This window comes from Podarcis pityusensis, assembly GCF_964106645.2.
Source record: "Podarcis pityusensis genome assembly, chromosome: 9".
NCBI lineage: Eukaryota > Metazoa > Chordata > Lepidosauria > Squamata > Lacertidae > Podarcis > Podarcis pityusensis.
Window position 1 is genome coordinate 22,566,777 of NC_138034.1, and position 18,621 is coordinate 22,585,397.

Sequence of the window (18,621 nt, forward strand, 5' to 3'; positions counted from 1 at the left end):
CTGATGGAAGTGGAGCCCAATAACATCAGGGAGGGCCACAGACTCCTTGTCATTGGATTAGAGTGTTAGACTTGGACTGCATAGATCTGAATGCGAATCCCTTCTCAGCCATGAGCCTCATTTGGTGGTCAAGTGTCAAGTTATTCTCCCTAACCTATCTCACAGGATGGCTGGGAGCATAAAGAGAGAGATATGTTTCAGACATGCTGCACTCAGAAAAGCAGAACACAATTGTGACAAATAATTAAAAGTACCTGAGTGCCAAATATATAATGAGAAGAAAGGCAAGAAAGGGGAAATGTGCAGCTCCAGATAAATAGCATGTACAATATTAGGCTTAATATTACACTTAGATATAAGGACAAAAGCAATTTGTTAAATATTTCTGTAAGATTATTAATTTTGAATTCACAGACTCAATAGGCTTTGTATGGCTCCCAGTCAACATGGTGGATGTATCAAGCTGAGAGTTCCCACAAACAGATTTGGCAGCCAGTCACTTCAAAGTTAAACATCAAGTACCCTTGCTTTTAATAATAATAAAAAATGAATGCCTAAATTTACATGCCTAAATCCTCTGTAACTAAGAAATCTGAAACAAACATTCCTCAAGTATGGAAACCACTGAATTAATTCCAATTCAGACCCCAGATCCTCCAAAGTTTGGGCCTGCTCAGTTAAGCCACTTTCTCAGCCTTCTCGACCTACTTCTTTATACCATCTGAATTTATTTGATGTTGGTGGCATCAGGAACCGGAAGGGCTCTGTTAGACCCAATGCTCCATGAACCCTTGGAAGGACAGTTCCCATTACTTTTGATACCACACTAGGAATGTCAGGAGATCTGGAAAATTCAGGTTCCTAGTACTTAAACATTGCTAAACTGGTGCTCTGTCCACTACCGCTGACCCTGTGGGCAAATAAGAAAGTGAAGTGCGCTGTGGCAGAGAATAGGGGGGAGAAAATCGATTCAGTTTGCTTTGAAACCCAAATCAAATCGACACTTTCCTAAACAATATGAGAACAGAAAGTCAGGAATCCTTTGAAATTCACACTTATCCAGATTTTGCAATGCAGTTATCAGACCAAATGTTGACACGTATGCATATATTGGGGGGGAAATGTGTATTTAAATGAATATATCAGTGAAAATATCATACAAAAATGCATTGTATTAGGCTTCCATTGCTTGCAAGAATGTCTACATTAGCCCAAACGACATACTAACATGTGTTTATGGGGGGTGGGGGTTCACGCTAAAATGTTGAATAATTTTCACAAGGACTTTTCAAATAAAATAAATCACAAATTGCTGCAGAAATATGGAGAATTGCATTTAAGATTGGAAAAAAATAAAACCCAAGAGAACCAAAATGTACAGATTCTTCCATCTCTAATGGAGGAAAGTGGCAACAGAAGAAGCCTATTCTGCTGCACATCTGAGGTGCAAAGGAGCTGAGATTCAGAATGAGTTTGAAAATAGAATGATTTCCTTCCCATTTCAGGGATGGGAATAAATTGTTCTACCCGAGCTCATTTCAAACTGAGCAAGGGTGAGGGGAGAAACTCACCTATCATTACTTACAATTTCTTTCCTCATGCATTTGCTGAACATTTATGTATTTATGTCTTTATTTAAGAGTGTATAAATGTTAAATGGTTTCATGCATGAAGTTCCTGCTGTGTGCGTAGGGGGAGGGGAGCTATCTCCAAGTTTATCTTTTGTAAAACACCTACGTTTTTATGAAGATTACCCGCTCTGGGATCCCACAGCTATTCTCCCCTGGTCTCCTCGCTGGCCCAAATAGGACTAATTTAGCCAGCTAGCCCTGGTGATCATCTAATGTTTATTGGATGGACTTTCCCCCTAAATTAGTTTTTTATTTTTTATTTTATTTTCACATTTTATACCGTATTTTATGCTGTTTTTTATAGCATCAATTAAGTGTTTTAAATTTGTTGTTAGCCGCCCTGAGCCCGGTTTTCTGAACAGGGAAGGGCAGGGTATAAATAAAAAATTATTATTATTATTATTATTATTATTATTATTATTATTTTATTATTACATAGCTATAGGTCCACCAGTTAACTTTATAGTAATATTTAAACAAACACCTTATAATATTCAGTGTTTAGCACATTGGGATGCAAAACCTGCAATCCTGAAATCAGTCCCTTGGGAGTCATCAAATTACAGAAGCACTTACTCCAAAAGAACTGCACTGAAGTAATAGCTGACAAAATGCAAAAGGGCCATGCTTGATTCAAATAAGAATTCTCAGTATAGCTACCATTTTTCTTCCAGGCAGGCTCAGGACAAAAGGTGCATCAGCAATGGCAAAATACACAAGTTTCATTACCTCAGACCACTGTTTGTCTCTTCATCGGAAGACAGTCCATTGCAGACATTTCCAAAGGAACTGCTTGGTTTCAGCTTGGTGTCCTCTTGGTCTGGGGTCGCCTCCCGTTTTTTCCTCCTACCAAAAAACTTCTTAAAAGGCTGGAATTTGCTTGCTTTTTTCTTGTCTGCAGAGAACGAGACAAATGTACACAGGAGCTTATCAACACTGCACCTCGGAGCACCCTTGGGTGAACGGAAAGGCAGTTAGTTAAGCACTTGCCAAGGAAGAATGAGGCCAAAGAGCAGTCAAAAGTCTAAGCAAACGTTGTGCTTGGAATTTAAATGTGTGCCTTCCACTTAACGCCGAGAAGGCGCTATATATCAAAAACAAGACTGGAGGCATTAAAACTGAAGGCCCTGCACTGCAAAAGCAAAATGGAAAGCATTAAAATATCTGCCCTCAAGTTTTAAAGATTCACACTTGGGTGGCAGGACCAGACTAATATTTAGAAGGGGAAAAAGCAGGATTATAGGCAACAACCAGTATGCTGCAACACTGTGGATTTGACAGCAGAATTATTATTTTTGTTGCTGAAGGAGTATTACCTGCAACAGATATTAAGCATCAGAGTGTGGAAGGCGGAGTTGCAACTAATTTATTATTTAAATTTCCAGAGGGGTAGCCATATTAGTCTCTTGCAGCAAAAGCAAGAAAAGTATTGTGGCATCTTAGTAGGCTAGTGCAGTAGGTTTTGTCAACTAAAGGCCATTTCATCCTGAGTTGCAGGTGCATATATACATTGGGGGAAGGGGTAAACAGCAAGGTCAGAAGGAAATTAAATTCAGAAAAGTACAGGCTGTGACCGTAACCTTATTAACAATGGCCTATCACAGTAAAACAGTAATTAGAACACAGACATCCTGGCATTGGTAAGACAATTAACACCTGTGGTTTGATAAAAATCCATTGTGTGGATTCACAGACACAGCATTGCGTCTGCCGAAATGGAATGCAGTCCGTGAAAGCTTACGCCATGATAAATTTGTCAGTCTCGAAGCTGCCACAAGGCTCATTGTTCTTAATATTTAAATAGTGATATCAGTCAGTATCACACAGATGGCTTGGCTAATGACAAGGTGGGGCAAAGATGGGAGGATTGGGCAAATACGTTGGTTCAAGTTTTGCTTGTTTGAGTCAAAGCTATTCCTCAGGTTTGCTTATGGAGACCTGGGAGGTAGCTTCCTCATATCCCAAGGCAACTGCTGCCTCTCTGTGTTTATGGGCCATGATACCATTTACGCTGTAATGGCATTTTGGTAAATAAAGAACCACTCCCTAGTTAGAGAGTTGTATATTTAACTCAATTTAGACATCGGTGAGCCTAAGTTAGGGCTTGGCAACTGTAGCAGACCAGGTTCTCAATTATGTCTCGGAGCACATATAAGACTGAGTCACTGGTTAAGTGCAGATGCTCAAACAAATCACATTGTTAACGTGGGGAAGCTTCCCTGCTTAAATGTGTGCAAAAGTGCAGGGATACTATGGCGAGCCTTGTAGTACACTACAGTATTCAGTAGCAGGCGTTGTTGCTTCAACCCTAATTGTTGATTAGCTCTGCACTGCTGCAACTTTTGGTTGTTGCTTCCTGCTTTGTTTTGATGGAAGCCAATGGTTTAATCAATACCTTATCATGGTAATAAAGGTAATTCATACTGATAAAGGCATTGTTTCCAAAAGGTTAACAAAGCATCCCCCACATCTCTGTTTTTGGAAGTTCTTTTAGGAAAGAGGGAAAGGGTTAGAAAGAAGATTGTGTTGCTATTAAACAGAGAAACTATTATATGTAATTACACACACACACACACACACACACACAAACAAACACAAACACACTAATCACTCAATACACAGAGATGGCAACTTCAGAGTTTCTTATTCTGCTGTTTCATACATAAGCAACAACGAACTTCCTATTACAGTGCAGCAATCTGATCATCATGCAGTTAAGCTGAGAACCCCTTTTGGGCTAGAGGAAGATTCCAGCCTCAAGCTTCCTCACCCCATTTCCCCGTTTCTGTCCAGTATTTCCTAGAAATAAGCAGTCATTTTCTTAATATTTAAAAAGTGAGTCAAAATATTATTTACATATTAAAATGCATACTTAACAGCACACACCAATTCAATACTTTGAAAACTCAGGAAAACTGTGAAGGAATAAATACTACAAAACGCGTAAACAACACCTGAAACAGAAATCATACATTTAAAATCTGAATGTGAAGAAAAAGCAGGAAGGACAAACATTTCTTTAAGACAGATCTAGCACAATGAGACTCCATAACAGCTTGGAAGAATCCTATTCTTACTCTGTAACACCTGCTGTAGATGGCCATAGAATGACTAATTTAGTAACCAGGTGGTTAATGTAGGGAAGCCTTATCATTGGATTAGACCCTTGACTTATACCACATACAGTGGTACCTCAGTTTTTGAATGTCTCCGTTGACGAATGTTTCAGTTTTCGAATGCCGTAAACCCAGAAGGAAATGCTTCCGTTTTCGAACACGCTTCGGAAGTCAAATGGCTTCCGCTGAGTGTATGTGTTATTTTTCTCAATTTTCTCTATTAAATTTGCAGGCCGCCCTTTGTGCCTCGGTTTTTGAACGTTTCAGAGCTCGAATGGTCTTCCGGAATGGATTACGTTCGAAAACCAAGGTACGACTTTATTAGAATACATGGCTATAGAACTATCACACTATGATTTCACTATACTGACAAATGAGCGGGTCTATGTTTCAGTGACATCTTTATGACATTTCCAGGTTCGGTGTGATGCGGTCACACACATATTGAACAAGCGTTAACGGGGGGCTGCCTGTATATTCTTTTAAAATACATGCTATTTTAGTTCCATAATTCAAAAAAAGAAGAAAAAAAGAATAGCCCTACCAAAGAGAGAGAGAGCTTTATCCATAGCTGTCAACTTTTCCCTTTTCTTGCGAGGAATCCTATTCGGAATAAGGGAATTTCCCTTTATAAAAGGAAAAAGTTGACAGCTATGCTTTAACCCATACCAATAAATTTATGCAATCTTTGTCTCGCTGGAGATAAATATGAAAGAAGTTGTCAATTTTGCATGGTGTGCTTGAAACCACTTTGTTAAGCTGGTTGTCACTAATGGCCTGCCAAACAGGAGCTGAAGAGAATAACTCCACTGCTTTGCCAAATTTCTAATCAGATGCAGATGTGCAGTAAAATTCTCATCACTTGCCAGAGCATTGAAGACCGTACCACACCTTGCTATATTACTACTTGATAAAGGGTTATTTCAATTTGCCTATAAAATTCCCCCCCAAGAAGCACTAGCAATGATAGCAGCTACAACTGATAGACTGAGGAGAAGAATCTGCAAAACACTGCTGCCCAGGATTATGATGATGATGATGATGATGATTAGCCCACCAGTATCACAACTTTGCAAGAGAACAGAGCCATGAGCCATGCAGTACTACAGCACAACAGCAGCAGATGGTATTCCGGATCTGTTCTTGCGTGGGCAACATAATCTGCCTATAAATCTCATCTTATTATTGCGAGCTGCTTCGAGAACCACTATGTTATACAAATATTGTAAACAAACACTGCAACAGCCTATATTTCAATTTCTTAAGCCAGTCATTTTCAGTTTGCAAAGATCAAATAAATGCGATGGCAAGTACACCTGGGAAGTGTTGGGGTGCCAGAGTTTTGTGGGTGCAAAATTCAGGGTGCTTCTGTGTTCAGCCCAGTTTAATCAAACCTTGATTTATTCTAACTTTGACTAAATCCAAGAATTATGGGTGCCCTTGCACCTTCAAAACTCTGCCACCCCAAAACGTAATGGGTCCACTTGTGTTAACCCATATTAACTGTCAGACATAAAAATCTTTGCTTAATTAAATTCAAGATGGAAATGGAAATAGCATGAAACCAGATATAGTATTTTTCCATTTTTCTGTCTGACCCATAATCCCATTACTAAAGCAATATTACAAAATAAAGCATCTGATCTCGCAACAGATTGCAATTCCTGTGCCTCTAATACTGCATTATTCAAACACCAGGGACAAATTAATGAGAACATTACAACTAAAATCACATTACCCTTCAAAATGACTGGGAATATTTTTTTAACCCCCCCACCCCATATAAATACATTTTTAATACGAAATGGATTTAGAAGATTATAAGAACGTTCACATGTAACTTAAACCATGGATTAGTACCCCAATCACTGCATTTTTCTATCTATAAGACGCCCCCATGTATAATACGCCCCCTGTTTTTGTGGCAACAACCAATAGCCAGCCCACCCTCAGCACTATCTGTGTATAAGATGCCCCCTGATTTTTGACATTCTTTTTTAGGAAAAAAACCTAGTCTTATACATAGAAAAATACGGTATTAACTGGCTTTTTGTTCTCCGTCTTCCCTCTCCTCTGGGGTAACCAAAAGGAGAAGCTTCTGCTTATATTTTAGATTAGGGGCCTTTCAGAGAGTCTGTTACTTAAATTTGCTTTGGGATATGTGCAGGCTTTTGGCTCGTTTGTGGGGCGTTCCGAGGATCGCCAGTTTTTCAAATGGGTATGTTGTAGCGATGACAAGAGTTCCTTACATTTCCAGTGTGTCCCTGGGCCCAAAAAAGGTTGGGGGACCCCTGTTCTACCACCCTCTAAGCCTCAGCTGTGTGCCACACCCATGCCTTCAAAGAGAGATACTGTCCCCAGGAATACATCGCTTCTAAAAAATATATTTCCTGTAGAGATAACTTACCCAATGTCACCTCACAAGACTTAAAGACCAGAGAGCTGCAAAAAATTTCAGTGGTTCCCTCACTAAGAATGAGGGGATGTCAGAAGAGGCTCAAAGTTGTCTAGGTGATATGTGGCTGAAATTCTATAAGTGCACTCAAGTATTGACCAGCAAACAGGAAAAGTACCCTAGCTGTTTAATCTTCTCTATTTTGTGGATGTTACTATTGCTTCTGAAAATTATACAGATCCCTAGTGCAATTTGTTCTAGTGAACCTAATACCAACCAACACATACAAGAGGAAAATAAATGGCTCACCAAGATTAAAACTGACTAACCTGAAACAATATTTGATTTATATAATTTTTACTATGTGCTTTCCACTCTAGAGCTAAGTGAATAAAAGCTCAGGGTCAAGGCCGGCTTTCTATAGCCACTGAAGAACACAGAATAAAAATAATTCAACGCAAATCAAAGAGGCCTTTAGAAGCAAATTCCATGACCTAAGGCTCCTGGCCTTCACATCTGACAAGCACGTTCCAGTATTTTATGCATTGTTCAATAAGCAACATGTTTTATCAATGCTTACCATAAGAAATACTATAATATCTCCCCGATATATTCCTGCATTTTCAATAACAAGTTCTGCCATACTGTCATTTCCTCTGCCCCATTACCTTCCACTGCCATATTTCACACCCACACTTAGCCCTACTGTTGTTAAAAGGGAAGGGAAGAACAAGAAATGGGTATGTGTGGGTGGTTGGGGATACAGAATTAACTTCATGAAGTCTCCTCCTCTCTCTCATTCCTATATTCGCACATTTCTTTTAAATTGTCAGTCTTTCACATTTTTGCCTCATGACAACATTTGAGGAAATAATATAGCACCCTTAAAAATAACCAGTTGATTAAGCTTAGTTTTAATAATTACATAAGTAAATGATGAAAAGCCATTTAATAAATGAATAAATGTATCAACCCATTATTTAAAGCAAACACTTCTCTGCACATATTGCTGGGTCATGGTTTATCAAACTATGGCTTATTTGATCGTCCGAACCCAGCAAGCTAACTTAGGCTTGTTTGTTGCTAACAAAAAACAATTTGAAGCTATTGTTTGTTATTGACCTACGAACCTTGATTTGTTTTATCTACAGCTTGGTGTTATGTGTGAACCCAGCACCCTCTCTTAACCACTGCTTGTTTGGCCACTGAATCCCAGGTGCTTACCAAACATCAAATGCATAACCAGCTGCAAAACAAGCTATAGTTAGTCTGACCATCAATGGGACCGCTTGTGGTTAACCCATAGTTTTTTTAACAGATATGGCTTAGCTGTATGTACCAGCAAGGCCACTACCTTCACAGGAGACTGTAAGTGGACGAAGAAGTATTGGCGCAATGACAATCCTATTTCAAAGCAAACTGTTCAAAGAAAAATGTATCCCAGAGAAGCCATCATTTAATTGCACCATATTGATCTATTGAAGTCTGGGTAGCAATAAAGCATCATCATAGGCATACTATAGCCAGCTACCTTGGAATTTTGCTTTTGTGGGACCCCAAAGGTTTGCTCCCCAGTTTAGCAAATATTTAGTCATCGTTTAGAGGAAACTGTCTGTCTGTTTTATACAGTATGTTCCGGCGTATAAGACGACCCCCAACTTTTCCAGTTAAAATATAGAGTTTGGGATATACTCGCTGTATAAGACTACCCCTCTTCCAATGCACATTGAATAAAACTGGGAGCGGTTAGGGTCGTTCTGTTGCTGGTGATTGGGGGGGGGGCTTTTAGGGACAATTTTCAAGTGTATTTCTGCTTCATCTGGAGAGCTTGGTGTCCTCTGATTTAATTTGCTCTCGTTTTGTCCTTTGGTGGTGTCAGGGAACTGGCATCGGAAGGAAGGGAGGTGGAAGGGCTCACACAGGTTGGGAGAGACTCAGCAGCTGAAGAGGGAACCAGTAGGGGGAGAAGAGCTGAGCTGAGGGAAAGTGAGCAGGAGGGATGGCTCCGAGACACTTCCAGCGAAAACAGTGGGGAGGTTTCAGGACCTCCTGTAGGGACACCCACTCCTCGCCGGAAACTGTCACGCAGGGAGTCCAGAAGACGTGTTTCCGTTAAGGAGCTTTTATGTTGGAAGCGATTCCGAAAGCAACCACTGTCGGAATCTGCAAGTGACTGACAGAGCCATGTTTAAGGGGCTCCGTTACAGACAGAGGTTTGGAAACATGACCAAACTCTGAGGGACTTGGATTTTACGCACAAGCAGCTCATCGTCCCATCACAGCATTCCGACAGTCTCTGTGAGCTGTTTGAGCAGGAGAAGGCATCATGAGCAACCCAGCCGGAACCGGAGAAGCAGGAGCTGGAGCGGGTCCAAGCCTGGAGGAAAGGTACAGGGCGTTGGAGGTCCAGCTTGCGCTGCAGACGGCGAGGCTCGAGGAGAGGAGGGCTCAAGATGCAGAGAAGGGGAAAACCACCCCGCTCGCCAGAAAGTTGCCAGGATTGGTGCAGAAGTTTGGGGGGGAGGCCAAGGACTATCATGCCTTTAGGACAGAAATGCAATATGCCCTTAATCTGCAGTTTGATGACTTTCCCGACGAGGAATCGCGGGTGGCTTTTGTGATTGGGCACCTCGAAAAGGGGGCGAAAGACTGGGTGAGGCCCCTGATGGCAACAAACAATGACATCCTGAAGGATACGAGGAAGTTTTTTCGTGCAATGGATTTGATGTTTTCCAGCGATATTGAGCAGGGAGTGGTACGCAGACAGTTAATGGCGTGCAAACAGGGGAGCCGATCTGTGCGTGAGTACTGGACTGAGTTTACCATGTTGATCCATAAATTGGGGTGGGATCTATCGGCGGAACCCATTCAAATGCTCTTTGAAGAAGGGCTTTCTTCGGCTGTGAAAGACGAACTTTCCCGGGCGCCCAGGGTGGAGTCTATGGACCAGCTGACCAAATCAGCGCTGACCACAGGAGCGTGCCAAGAGGCGAGAGCCTTGGAGAGGCGGGAAGGGAAGGGGGAACGTTGGAGGGAGCTTCGCATTCCAGAGATTCCAGAGCCACCATTCCCGCCGGGAGAGCCGATGGAGATTGGAACAGCGCGCGCAGTTTCAAAGCCCAGTGAAGAGCGGAAGAAGGAGGGAAAGGGCGCCAAGAAATGTTATCTCTGCCAACAGCCAGGTCATTTTGCCAGAGTCTGCCCCCAAAGAAAGGAATGGCAAGGAATGGCGGGAGCTGTTGGGGAGAGGGAGGAAAAGGTACCAGAGCAAGTAAAAGCCAACGCCTGGCTGCCACCGTCGGGGCACAGCAGCCAGGCCAAAGAGCAGTGAAAGTGCCCACGCCGGAACCTCCTAAACCCGCCCTAGTGATAGAGGTGTTACTAGAGCTGCCTAACGGACACCCACTAAAGATAAAGGCGCTATTGGACTCAGGCAGCTCCTGCAATTTCATGAGTAAGGAGTTTGCTGCTGAGCACCAGATACAGACTATCCCTTTAAGTAACCCTTTGCAGGTGACCACGATCGATGGAAGGGAGCTGCTGGGAGGAGAAGTCAGCCAGCAGACCGTCCCAATGATAATGAGGGTAGCAAGACACACTGAGCTAATAGCGTTTAATGTGGCTACCTTGGGAGGAGCTCCCATTATTTTGGGGATGAGCTGGCTAGCGTTACATGATCCGCTAGTGGGCTGGCATCAGAGAGTGGTCTCCTTTGGGTCAGCACATTGTCTAGAACACTGCTAAGAGCGGGAGGCTCAAGGAGGGGCCAGAGCCACTCTAGCAGGGACGGAAGTAACGGAGAAGGGGAAGGTTCCCCAACAATACGCCGACCTGAACAACGTCTTCAGCGAGAGGGAGGCAGACAAACTACCCCCACATAGGCCCTTTGACTGTCAAATCAATTTACTCCCTGGGGCACAGCTCCCTGTAGGCAAGCTGTACGCCATGTCAGACAGAGAGATGCAGGAGCTAAGAGAGTTCATTGACAAGAACCTGAAGAGAGGGTTCATCAGAGAGTCCAGGGCGGTGGGGGGCAGCCCAGTGTTTTTTGTGGACAAAAAAAACACGGACAAACCCAGGCTTGTAGTGGACTTCAGGTCCTTAAATGCAGTGTCAGAACCAGTGACTTTCCCGATGCCCAGAATTGATGACATTTTGACAAGGGTCAGGAAGGGAAAGATTTTTACTAAACTGGACCTGAGGGGGGCGTACAACCTGATACGAATAAGGAAGGGGGATGAATGGAAAACCACCATGTTCACCCCTTTGGGGGCATTTGAATATTTAGTTATGCCCTTCGGCCTACAAGGAGGCTCCGCGTGCTTTCAATCGTTTATGAACCACGTCCTGGGGCCTTTGCTTTACAAGAATTGTGTGGCCTTCTTAGATGACGTGTTAGTATATTCAGAGACTGAGGAGCAGCATGTAAAAGACGTCAGGGAAGTGTTGGGCAGACTGCAAGCCAATCAGCTGTGGGTGAAGCTAGAGAAGTGTCAGTTTCATGCCAAGGAGGTGGAATTCCTGGGGTACCGCTTGTCGGACAAGGGATTGGCCATGGATCCTGGCAAGGTCCAAGCGGTACTGGAATGGAAAACACCGAAAACAAGGAAGGATGTGCAAAGATTCCTTGGATTTGGAAACTTCTATCGGAAGTTCATCAGAAATTTTGCCCACTTGACGGCTCCCATTATGGACTGTCTCAGCAGTAAGAGGAAATTCGTTTGGACGGCGGAGGCGGAGCGAGCTTTTGAGGAGCTGAAAAGGGCGTTCGCTTCGGAAGCACAGCTCCTGCATGTGGATTTACAAAAACCGATGCGAGTGGAGACGGACGCATCAGACCGGGCTGTGGGGGCGGTGCTTCTGCAGCCTGGGAAGGAGGAGTCAGAGTGGAGACCGTGTGCCTTTTTTTCGCGAAAGCTGAACAAATCCGAGAGGAACTGCACGGTGTATGACCGAGAACTACTTGCCATTCATGAAGCGTTCAGGAGATGGAGGCATTTATTAATTGGGGCACAACATAAGGTGCAAGTGTGCACGGACCACAAGAACTTAGAGTATTGGAGAACGGCACGAGTGCTCAACCAACGGCAAGTGCGATGGGCCCAGGAGTTCTCCAAATTTCACTTTGAAATTTGTTAGGTGACAGGTCCAGAAAATGTTAGGGCGGACGCTCTCTCACGCAAACCTGAATATTTGGAAGGGGAGGGGGAACCCGAAGAGAGACATGTCATCCCAGAGGACCGCTGGGTGTGTGGGGCGGCATTGGTGGGGCAAAGAGAACTGGTAGAGGAAACAGAGAATGATGAATATGCCCAGAATAAGCTCAGAGGTCTTAGGGGTGAGGGAGAGGAACCAGGGGGTTTTGAGGAAAGAAATGGAGTGTTGTATTACAAAGGGGCACTGTATATCCCCGAAGGAGACTTAAGGGGGAGGGTACTCAAGCAGTTGCACGACAGCCCCACGGCGGGGCATTTTGGGGAACACAAAACCATGTGGTTGGTCACCAGGGAATTTTGGTGGCCTAAGGTGAGGGAAGATGTACGGGAGTATGTAAGAGGGTGTGAGCAATGCCAGCGAGCCAAAGGGGAGAGGCGGGCGCCGGCGGGGCTATTAGAACCCTTACCAACCCCAGAACGACCTTGGGAGGCAGTGTCGATAGATTTTATGACTGATCTGCCGAAGTCCAAGGGGAAAACAGCCATCATGGTGGTGGTAGACCTACTAACAAAGATGTGCCACTTTGTAGCCTGTTCGCATGCAGTCACGGCGGAAGAGACAGCGAAGTTATTTGTAGAACACATTTTTAGGTTGCACGGGGTGCCATTGAGGGTGGTCTCAGACAGGGGAAAACAATTTACTTCCAGGTTCTGGAGGAAGCTCATGAGCTTACTGCAGGTGGAGGTCAACTTTTCGACTGCCCGGCACCCTGAAACCAACGGGCAGGCGGAAAGAGCAAACGGTGTCCTCCAGCAATACCTGAGGTGTTATGTCAATGACAGAGAGAATGACTGGGTAGAGAGGTTGGCGCTGGCGGAATTTGCCTACAACAATGCAGAGAATGTGTCCACAGGGATGAGCCCCTTCTTGGCTAATTATGGGTGTCATCCCAGGGCATTCCCAGGGGGAGGAGGGGAGAGATGGAGCGTCCCGGCAGCCGAGCATTTTGTAGAAGAAATGGAAGCAATCCATCGTCAGCTCCAACTCAACTTAGAAAGGGCGAAGGAAGAATACAAGAGGCAGGCAGACAAGAACCGAAGGGAAGGTGAAACCATAAGGGTGGGAGATCGGGTGTGGCTGTCAACCCAAGGGTTGCCGTTCAAAGGAGGTTGTAAGAAATTAAGACCCAGGAGGTTGGGTCCCTTTGAGGTCATTCAACAAGTCAACCCAGTGGCTTTCAGGCTCCAGTTACCCAACCACATGAAACTGCACCCAGTATTTCACAGGTCGTTACTGTCACCGTATGAGGGGGGACGAGAAGGGATGTCCACTCGGGGACTGATCATAGAAGAAAGGGAATGCAGCAGCCATGTGGCAGAAATCCTCGACGCCAGGTGGAAGGGGGATCAGGTGGAGTATTTGGTAGCGTGGGAAGGAGAACCGGAGTCAGAAAACACTTGGGTAATGGCAGAAGATATCAATGACGAGGTATTGATAGAAACGTTCCATCAAAGGTTCCCAAGGAAACCTCGCCTGTGGAGAGGTTCCGGAGGGAATACTTTGGGACCACCGATGAGGAGGAGGAGTTGGAAGGATTCACCGATTCGGAAGGGGAAGGGGAGATGGACTCTGAGGAGGAGGAGTACTTCGAGACCAGGAACCGCAACAGGTGGAGAGAAGTGTTCGAGACATCGGAAGGTGAAGGAAGTTCCTTCCGGGGTTTTGCCTCCTCACCGCCCATAGAGGAGGGGGCGGGAGGGGGTGAAGGGGGCCCTGGAGGGGAGGTGGATGTCAGGGAACTGGCATCAGAAGGAAGGGAGGTGGAAGGGCTCACACAGGTTGGGAGAGACTCAGCAGCTGAAGAGGGAACCAGTAGGGGGAGAAGAGCTGAGCTGAGGGAAAGTGAGCAGGAGGGATGGCTCCGAGACACTTCCAGCGAAAACAGTGGGGAGGTTTCAGGACCTCCTGTAGGGACACCCACTCCTCGCCGGAAACTGTCACGCAGGGAGTCCAGAAGACGTGTTTCCGTTAAGGAGCTTTTATGTTGGAAGCGATTCCGAAAGCAACCACTGTCGGAATCTGCAAGCGACTGACAGAGCCATGTTTAAGGGGCTCCGTTACAGACAGAGGTTTGGAAACATGACCAAACTCTGAGGGACTTGGATTTTACGCACAAGCAGCTCATCGTCCCATCACAGGTGGGGAGTTGCTGCAGGAGCTGCTGCTGTAGCCGGCGTATAAGACGACCCCTGACTTTTCAGAAGATTTTCCTGGGTTAAAAAGTAGTCTTATACGCCAGAAAATACAGTAAATACAAAAAAATTGTTTCGTGTTAGGTAATCAACAGTCACAGCAAATGTTTGGCTAAGTTTGATGGGAGCGGCATGCCTAGAGCTGATCTAGGATAAGATGGAAACATGGTACTGGCATTAGAAAATCACTTCCCTACAGGCAGTGTAGGCTTGTGTGTTGCTATTATGGACAGTAAATTAACTGTAGATTTTCTCCTTATGCATGATCCAACTTCCTAGTTTACTCTACCCACCCTCTGCACCCTCATCCCTTGGCTCAGACAAGGTGCAGCAGTCTTCAGCAGCACAGCCTAGCCAGAGAGCCGTGTAAAACATTAATAAACCAGTTGAATTTTCTCTGCTTATGTGTGGGAGTGTTCTAACAGACAATATAACTGGGAGCCGGCATAGATTCTTCCTGCAGCAGTCATATGCCAGGCTGGTTCGCAATAAGTGAAAAATCCAGTTTTCAAAGGCATCCAGTTGAAACCATTTGTTTATGCAAACATTTCTGATATGCCAGCATTGAATACCAAAGATTTGTAGAGGCAGATGTAATTCTACAGCTATGAACATCTATCTTAATTGTAAATCTCTGGAAAGAGAGAGTGGATGTTAACATTTATCGCAAGCAAAATTCCATATACAATAAAATTATAATTTTAACTGCCCTTGTTTTTCTAGCTATCAAACAACATCAGATTACTGTCAAAGAGGTTGCCAGATTTCCCACGGCATGCTGGGAAAAACCCTTTATGTTCTGAATGGCTGCATTTCCCCTCATCTCTCTTTGTACACGCAAAGCTTTTTTTTAAAAAAAGCCAAGAAGCAATGTAAGCAAAAGCGTTCAATAGGAAAACGTACTGAATTTAGAAATAGATTTGCACAGTCATTTATTCAAAGGCAACATTACTAGAGTACTTACAGCCTAACTATGAAATATTAACTTAAGAATGGTAAACTAGGAACTGTAATCATTTTGGTATAGATACTCTGAAACAACTTTGGTTAATATATTCATAAATGTTTATCTGAGTGCTTATTGTTGCTTTATTTTTATGTAATAGTTGCATGTCATAGTTTTTTATTTAAACAAAGATATATAGCTCAATGCCACAAATAAAGCAGCTTAGAGATGAAAATGAATAAAAATAAAAACTATGTTAAAAAATTAATAATGGTAAAGCAGGGCTCTCATCTTTCACGATAGTCCTACTTATTTGAAAATTGGTAAATACCTACAGTGGCATCTCGGTTTTTGAACGCCTCGGTTTTTGAACATTTCAGAACTCGAATGGACTTCCAGAACAGATTATGTTCAAAATCTGAGGTACCACTACACTGTGAACAATGTTTATATATGAAGAGAAAACTAGCACACTGCATAATTCCATGCTCACTGCAACGATGTTCATGGTGTACTGTTAAATTCTCACCCCCATAGGAACAGGTTACAGCCATGAGTGTGTAAAGGGGTGTGCTTGGGACTATTGCTATTATAGGAGTTCATTTTGCTTCCTACCTGTGGTAACCCGATGTTCTAGGAAGAAGTCTCACACGCACCCCAGCCATGCCCCCAAATGGTCTCCCATTTACTTCGGCTCCTCATAGAACTCAATACAGGCCTTTGAAATCGATCAGTCACTATATCAGTGGCGGTAGTGGTGGCACTATATCAGTGTGGCTGGTGGGGTGAAAGGTAGGAGCAGGTAGCACCAGGGGTCACAACAGCCATTTTTGTCTGTTTCTTGTCATGGTTCCTTGCCTTTGCTTTAAACCAAAGCAAACACAACATGCTCAGTCTTTCTGCTGCTTCCTGAGCAGTCTCCAAAAAGGTGTTTTGGCTCAGCTCCCTTGTCTCAGAATTGCAGAATTCTGGTGGACAAGAGCCCTGAATATATTCTGATTGGCCCAGGAACACCAATCAGAAAGAAAACTGGGCGAAATATTTTGAAGTGCTTGCAGGAGATTGGCTGAGGGCATAGGCTCAGCTTCCTTGTCTCAGAATTACAGAATTCTGGTTGACAAGAGCCCTGAATATATTCTGATTGGCCCAGAAACACCAATCAGAAAGAAAACTGGGCGAAATATTTTGAAGTGCTTGCAGGAGATTGGCTGAGGGCATAGGCTCAGTTTCCTTGTCTCAGAATTACAGAATTCTGGTTGACAAGAGCCCTGAATATATTCTGATTGCCCCAGGGACACCAATCAGAAAGAAAACTGGATGAAATATTTTGAAGTGCTTTCAGGAGATTGGCTGAGGGCATAGGTTTAGATTCTAAAATAAACCACTTGATGCATTAACTCTGTCCCTGTCAGCTAGGTATTGGCCAATCTCAAGGAAAGAAGGCCACTTGGTGGATTTGGATATTCTCCCTGAATATTTTAAGATCTCTTTCCTCTGAAGAGCTATGGGCAGGGTTAGGTCATGGCGACGCAGACGCCAAGAAGGAAGACAGGCAGAGAGTGCACAATTACAATGTGGGAGAAGGAGAAAGGAAGAGTTGGTCTCGAGTTCTGAGTTTAAAGGGCAGGGGCAGTGGTAATACGCCGCTCTGTGCGAGGTCATTTGATGTCCTCCCTCCAACCCACGTGGCACCAGGGTTTGGGAAGGAGGTGTGAGGCTCTGGCAGCATCTTAGAGCCCTCTTCTAGGACCCTGTCTGAGCCCCTATGTCTCCTTCTCAAAGTTGGGTAAGTGGACTTTGGGAAGATGCCCTCCTTGACTGAATGCCCAGTGCAGCCACGCTGCTTGTACTGCCCTAAATCCACCTCTGTAAAGGGGAACTGTGGGGTTGGGTGGAGGCTGCTGTTGCTGTTCTTTTTGCTCTTATGAGCCAACGACCCATTTGACCACCTTGTGTATGAAAGGAGACTGGGAGCGACCAGGAGTGTTGCACAGAAACCACACATAATGCAAAAAGAAAAGAAGCTTGTTCTTAAAAGATTCATTACTGTTTAATGTGTTTTGTCTTGTTTAGGAAATATCCTACAAATGATTTGAAAAAAATGAAAAGTCATAGACTACAGACATAACACAGATGTATACAGTATTATTTAAAATGCTCAAAACACTGGAAAGGTAAGTGTTTTGAAAAGGAAAGAAATTCTAGCCAGCGTTTAAAAACAGTATGTTAATAGGAAAGCATTTCAAAACTCTCAATTACAGCAAAAAAGTCAGTACTTCTCATGGTGCCAGACAGAAAACAGCTATTTCACGGACCCTGAAAGTTTGACGTATTGTTTGACGCACTGTTATGTACTGAGTTGAATAGGATCCAAACTGCAGCAGTCTGATTGGTCCTAAAACAACAGGATCCAAAATGCAGCAGTCTGATTGGTCCTAGAACAATAGGATTCAGAATGCAGCAGTCTGATTGGTCCTAGAACAATGCAGCAGTATGAGTGGTTGGCAGGAACCACCCAATCATGCTCCAGATAGAAGTGAATCCACAACCTGATTGGCTTACAGTAGAATTCCGGAATTAGCTAATCATGTGGAGCCCATTATGTAAATAATGTATATAAAGCAGATACTGTGAGAGGACTTTCATTCATTCCTCCTCACCACTATGAGCTGAATAAAGAGCATGAAATCACTTTGCGACTCTGAGTATATTTCACTGGCGACGAGGATGGGATCCCGCTGAGCTGACGGCCACACACAGCACCACAGCACCGCCACCTGCCGCACTGCTGCCTCGCACCGTGTATCCAGGCTTCAGCTCCGGGACACAAGGAACTCAGAATGGCAGCCGACAGCAGCTTCTCGCCGTTCAACCCAGCATCTGGAGACTGGGAAGCGTACGCCTCCCGTTTCACCTTCCTCCTAGAAGCCAAAGGGGTCACCGATGAAGAAGACGCCAAGAAGAGGGCGATATTCTTCAGCGTCTGTGGAGAGGAGACGTTTGAAATCGCCCGGGCTCTCCTTGCGCCTGAAGATGTCGCTACTGTTCCATACAAAACAATAATGGAACAGCTGAAGGGGCACTTTTCGCCGCAGCCCTCAGTGGTGGCTCGTCGAAATGCCTT

At 44.2% G+C, this 18,621-nt stretch overlaps 1 protein-coding gene across 4 annotated transcripts in view; it reads right to left on the bottom strand.

Moving 5' to 3' along the window:
* The window catches only part of CRACD (capping protein inhibiting regulator of actin dynamics), a 119,593-nt gene that overhangs the window by 41,626 nt on the left and 59,346 nt on the right, over positions 1-18,621 (bottom strand). For all 4 annotated transcript variants that reach the window (XM_081019783.1, XM_081019784.1, XM_081019785.1 and 1 more), the window contains one exon: positions 2,361-2,526. Coding sequence is in view for 1 of the 4 variants with exons in the window: in XM_081019782.1 (XP_080875908.1) it covers positions 2,361-2,526 (166 nt within the window). In the remaining 3 variants the exon portion in view is untranslated. The remainder of the gene's footprint in view (positions 1-2,360; positions 2,527-18,621) is intronic.